The sequence below is a fragment of the Dysidea avara genome, chromosome 15 (genome assembly GCF_963678975.1).
Source record: "Dysidea avara chromosome 15, odDysAvar1.4, whole genome shotgun sequence".
Taxonomy (NCBI): domain Eukaryota; kingdom Metazoa; phylum Porifera; class Demospongiae; order Dictyoceratida; family Dysideidae; genus Dysidea; species Dysidea avara.
This window is the reverse complement of record NC_089286.1, coordinates 178,516-184,774: the sequence shown is the minus strand read 5'-3', so window position 1 is coordinate 184,774 and position 6,259 is coordinate 178,516. Positions and strand designations below refer to the sequence as shown.

Sequence of the window (6,259 nt, the reverse complement as noted above, 5' to 3'; positions counted from 1 at the left end):
ACTATGCATGAACAGATAGAATACATTAACTGGTTGATGCAAATCTAAATAATGCTCACCATTTGTCAGCCGCCTGTTGAGGTCCCATCTGGAAGTACTTCATAGTGTCATCAACTTGACTAGGTATTAAAAGATAGAATACATTTATTGACTGGTTAATACAAATGTAAATAATGCTCACCATTTGTCGCCCACCTGTTGAGGTGTCTTCACTCACTATTTCATAGTGTCAACTTGAAGAGGCATTAACAGAAAGATCACATTCTAGTACAGAACAGCCTAAAAATGCAACTTTACATTTGTAGCTGTAGCCAAGCACACAAAATGAAGATTTTTAAAAATCTCAACGAAAGAAAAAGTGTGCAAAGATTTTTTTAGAAATGATTCATTGCAGCTAGCTTGAAGTTTAATCCTAAAGATTTATGTCAGCAGTCATAAGTTAACAGTTCAGAAGGTGCTCCCATTCTTCCTATTCTTCAGAATCAGACTGGAGACTACCATACTCTTGACTCAAAGTTGGAATATCACAAGCACTGTAAAGAGTGATAACACAAAACACATTAAAACTAATGTGGCTTACTTGTCCTGGTTAGCAGAATGGGTGCTTCTTTGGGAAGGAATACCGCTTGCACTAGGGTACTGTTCGTTGGATCTTTAAGCAATGCTCATTTATATAAGTTTATTCAGGGTACAATTACCTCATAGTTGTGGGTACACTTATAGGGGATGATATATTTGCCACATTCCTTGAGTTTGGCAAGGTTCTCCTGATAGGTTGCTGCTGACATGCAGATCTAAACATACAAAATTTAATGCCAAATTCTCACCCGAGTGGTCCTGGAAGATGTTGGGGTTGTCTGGCAACCCCTCTTTATGGCCCATGATGGAGCACCAGGCACAGGTGGTAAGGAAGAGGGTGCTCCATTAATTCTTGGTTTAGCCGTGAACTTGCCACTAACAAAATCGGCAGTTTTAACCGGCTGTCCAGCAGTGCTTTTAAACATTGTTAAGCCAAATCCCAACACCATGCAGTAATGCTAACAGAAATTATGACTGAATGTAGATGAGGTAGTTGTATTTTCAGAATAGCCGCTGTACAAATTGATCTCCTGATCCTAGTGCTAATTCCATCACAATAGGCTAAACTTTAGTGATCCATTCCCTGGAAATTCTAGACAATTCAGAATTTGTGCAAGCAAAACCTTTTTTTGTTAAGAAGCTTACATAATGCACCTAAGATTTGTATCCTGCAGTACTCACACTACGAGATTACAGGGGCATTCACCATTTAAATCCTCTCCCCCCCAGGTGTGGGGCACTAGCACTCAAAAACATTTTATTTTCCTTGCTGAGCCTAATGGCATTAATGGTTCTGTGTTGGTTCTCTGGAATTGGCAGCTTGATGTTGGGAGAGGAAGCAATTAGGTGTTTGCCTATGCAATTTGTTACACATAGAGTGTTTGCATATTCATGGTAACGTAATCGACACCATATTCTTGTAACAAGTGGGAAATTCTATCAGCTAAACTTGGACAGGAACTAGGTGTAGGTGACAGGAAAATATATTTGGATACAAGGAGTAGGATATCCATAGTGTATCCCAATAGGGTTGGTACAATAACATGGCGTCGATTACGTTACCATGGATATGCAAATGCTTTATCCACACTCTACCTGCCTGTGCTGGGTTCAACACTGATAGGTGCATAATATCTTTACGAAATGCTACAAATCTAACACTGTTACGTTTACCTTTCCATGTCGATGCTTTCTTTTTGGAGAATTACAAAGAGGTATCTTGTCATTCACCCTTTCACCGGTTGGAAAACGTTCGGGATCATAAACTAAAGAATAATATTGGTGAACTAATAAAATCGATTAGTGAATACTATAAAAGTTAACCATTTAGAAGTTCCAGATCCTCACACGAGAATTCAGTCCGTTCGCACATTTAACGCGAGCGTTCTCCAACGCAGTCACGTGCATGTGATAGAGGCTTTAATTAAAAACAAATAGTGCACGTGTTGACGGCGTGGTTGACGGTTACAGCTGTTTGTTTAGTAATCCGTTGAGGTATCGACATGAGTAATTCAGGAGGAAGACCCAAAGAAAATCCAGTAAATCAAATTTTGTCGTTACTTTCCGAGCAAAATCAAGCAACGATTGGAATCAACCAGCAGTTAGAGATCCTGGCAGCCTCATCAGCAAAAACTACTAAAGAGTTAGAAGAACTGACGAAAGAGGTAAACATTGATCTAGCTAGTCTCGTGTAGCCAGACTGTATTTTGTGTGTTTTGTCTCCATAGGTGTCTACACTGAAGGAAGCAGTGGAAACTTTAAAGGATGAAAAAGAGCAGGAAAATAAGGAACCACCTAAAAAGAGGGCAAAGTTGCCAAGAGATCTGAGTAAGTGTAGTTCATAGTTTTGCACTTGACTCTTCTTTCTCTATTGTGTAGACCTTAATTAAAGAGATACATGATACCCTGGATGTGAAATTTGAAGGATCACTAAAGTTAGTGATAGTGTAAACCTATACAATACTTGAAGGTCATATACTTACCACTAGGTTTAAAGATTCTCACAACCTTGAAGTTTGCCAGCTGATAAAAGAGCAGGTTGAAAGTGACCAAGAAGCTGCTGGGACTAGTTCTTCCAAACCAATCTACACTGACCACCTGATTAGCCGTATGTTTGTATTTCCTTGTTAAGTGATGTACAGGATTCTACATAGACACAAGTATAATATTATGGTTGTGTCTATGTGAAAAAAACTGGGCATTGGGAAATGTTATGTACCTGTAGAATTATATGTATGCATTGGAACAATATACATAATCACTACTATGTGTTTTTATAGGTGCTCTTTATAGATATTGGGAGTCACGGAGGCGAACTTTTAATGATAGCCAGCCTGATCGTGCAGAGGCTGTGGACCAGAATAAAAAGAACTCGAAGAGAAAATCATATCAAAGCCGAGTATGTTATCACACTGTTCATACAGTATACTACTATTGAGTATGGCTCGTAATAGGTAAAAATTTTGTCACTTGGGACCAGTGACAAGGCTAAAGTTACCTTTTACATCAACTTAGTAGTATTAGCTAGGTATAATAAAGGCAATTTATCACAGAAATGAGGTTCTTATGGGTGCATAAGTGCTACATAAGAGTACTAGCATCTCTTATATAGCAAGCTGAATTTTTGTTTTATATGCATAAGTTAAAATGCCTAATAGCATCCATATAATGACCTTAATAAGTTACATTAGAACCTGAGGTGATGATTTACTTCTTTGTTCGTGTTCCACTAATTGCCAAATATTTATTTTATACTTGTTATAAGATTAAATGAATGGTGCTTATTAGTTGTATGAACGAAGAGAACGAGCTCTTCTCACTGAAAAGGAGAGAAGTCACTGGGGCTCGATAGATTTTCGGTACATGACAGAGGAGGAGACTGATGATGAGGGAGAAACTGTAATTCGCCATCCTCTACAGTGGTGTTCAAATGGTATATAGTAATTTTTTTGTTCATAATGTATGATTTGTCAACAGGAAGAAACGACAACAATTTTGCTTACGTCTACCACATCGTAAACATATGCACAGATGCACTTATCATTAGGGCTATAGGAACAAAAAAAAATTTGATCTGTCCGTGAGCAGGTGGCGTTATATAGTATTTGAGTATTACTTATCTGAGTATTGGCTTAAAACTTCCACATAGTCTTTGTAGCATGTGTAATAGCTTGTTTGTATTATACTGGTCATGTCATTTGAGACTGTTTGTGTTTGTGATGTAATATCTCATTCTGGCGACTGTGTGTGTATTAAACTGGTCATGTCGTTTGAGAGTGTTTCTGATATATAATATCTCATTCTGGCGACCATGTGTATTATACTGGTCATGTCGTTTGCGAGTAGAAATTAGGACATGTGCATGTAGCAATAAAAAAAGTTTGCTGCATCAAAATGTTTTTCACCAGACAGGGGCGGGCAGGTCCAGCCTAAGGGGTATATAGAATTAACAAATTAACCCCAAGTAGTGAGATTTTCACTCAGAATTTTAAAACGAGTGTACATCCATGTGAACAACACATACTTAGCCTGCATGTGTTGCCTGTCAATTGCAGAGGGAAATAGTCAGGGATTGGTACAACATATAAGAGAACCAAATATGCCCGGTGGTGGAGCTTTTCCTCTTGCAAATGGTCTAATACTCTTGTAGCCCTATACTGAGGGTGGCCAAAGAGCTTATAGGCGTATTCAATTGTACATAATTATTGATTTTTGAACTACTCTTACCTGGAAAGCCACAATCAAATATATCAGCCTCATCTGGAAGGTTGACATCATTGTCCTCAGGATTCCAAGTCTCTTCAGTCCTTTTCTCGCCTTGTTCATCGTCTATCTGGCCACGCGTGCTACTCCAACGTTGCGATTCAACGTCGTAATACAATCGCCGATGACGATAATAAGTAGATTTGGGTAGCCTAATATCACAGTGAGGGCAGTATTTATAATAGTCCGGCGAGTTGCTCCTACTCTTGTTCATTGTCGCAAACCAGCTGACAGAACGTCAGAGTAACGGTTTACGTTTCCGAGCACGTGAGCGCAATCACGGGTACTTTACGGAAACCGCCTGGTAGTTTTCCGTTAGCGTCCGTTCAGCCCCCCCACCACGGTTTTCCGTGGATACCGTATCTTCGACCGGGTTTTTTTTATATCTTTCTGAAGAGCACAATTCCATACAGTTATGAGTTTGAAAAAGGAGACAAACTTTATGCCATCTCTAATGTACGTATTTAAATGTACACTGTGCACATATACACACGTACCTCATATGTGCTTTCAGAAAAATTTCTTTTTCTATAACCAAAACACCAGTAGTTAATTCTACGATGTATGGTTACATAGATCAAAATTACTTACTGGTTTTTTCAAGTCTACAACTTCAGTATAACTGAAGTTGTAGACTTGAAAAACACATGCAGTTGTACTTTGAAAAACACATGAAAAACACTTCCGTTAGCGTCCGTTCAGCCCCCCCACCACGGTTTTCCGTGGATACCGTATCTTTGACCGCGTTTTCTGTGGAAGATATCAATGAACATTTTCTTTCTGTCGCCCAGAAAACTGTTAGTGCATTACCATCTTCCCATACATCCCCTACCTCATATATTTCCATAAACACTGATGTGTCACCACTTAAATTATCTGAAGTGGATGTTCAGGAGGTTGTTGAGTGTATTTCTCATCTGGATAGTCATAAGGCGGTGGGGTTTGATGGAATTCCAGCAAAGTTTGTTAAGGCCTCACCTTTGTGCATGGCTGTGCTTTTGACTAAGTTAATTAATAAGAGTATTTTCTTCAGCTGTCTTTCCGGATTGTTGGAAATCTGCTGTTGTAACGCCAATTCCAAAATCACGCAATAGTTCATCGTTGTCTAACTCTCGTCCCATTTCAGTTTTACCAATCTTCTCCAAGGTATTGGAAAGAATTGTGTCTAATCAGATGATTGATCATTTCAACAAGTATGATCTGTTCTCACAAACACAGTCTGGCTTTCGTTGTGGACATTCAACTCAGGATGTTCTTCTGCATGTTTCCAATTCTTTGTCTGGTGCTATCGATCATGGGGAATATGTAGGCGCTGTATTTTTGGACCTAGCTAAGGCTTTTGATTGTGTAGACCATTCTATTCTGTTGCAGAAGTTGGGTTGTTATGGCTTTGGTGATAGTACTCACTCATGGTTAAGGAGTTATCTGAATAATAGAACACAGCGAGTTGCATTTCAAGGTTGTTTGTCATCTAGTGGGCCTATTAAAGTTGGAGTTCCCCCGGGGTTCAATCCTAGGGCCCTTACTTTTTTCTATTTATGTCAATGACTTGCCAAGTGTTATTTCTTTGTCTGACATTAAAATGTATGCAGATGATACGGAGCTTCACTTTAGCCATGGTGACCTTTCTGTTCAAGCAGATGTAGAGAATGTTTCCACTTGGCTGGTTGTTAATAGATTCAAATTGAACGTAATTAAATCATTATGTATGCTCATTGGTTCCTGCCAGAGAACTGGAGGGCTGAATCTCACAATAATGTTGGATGGTGCTATCTTGAAGCAAGTTTGTTCTACTAAGTATTTGGGTGTATATTTTGATCGGCATCTCACTTGGTAGGTTCATGTGGATTATGTTCTTGGTAGAGTAGAGTCTTTGGCGTACAGGGGTACGGCCATATGGAACAGATTACCTAAAGCA

At 39.1% G+C, this 6,259-nt stretch overlaps 1 protein-coding gene across 1 annotated transcript; it reads left to right on the top strand.

Annotated features, from left to right (window-relative positions):
- Positions 1-2,463: 2,463 nt before the first annotated feature.
- On the top strand, positions 2,464-3,597 carry LOC136245895 (uncharacterized; the record flags this gene model as incomplete). Its single annotated transcript, XM_066037350.1, has 5 exons — positions 2,464-2,513; positions 2,568-2,686; positions 2,859-2,977; positions 3,367-3,477; positions 3,556-3,597. Coding segments are annotated over 5 exons (441 nt in total), but the record flags the coding sequence as incomplete, so codon positions are not given.
- Between the last annotated feature and the right edge of the window lie 2,662 nt (positions 3,598-6,259).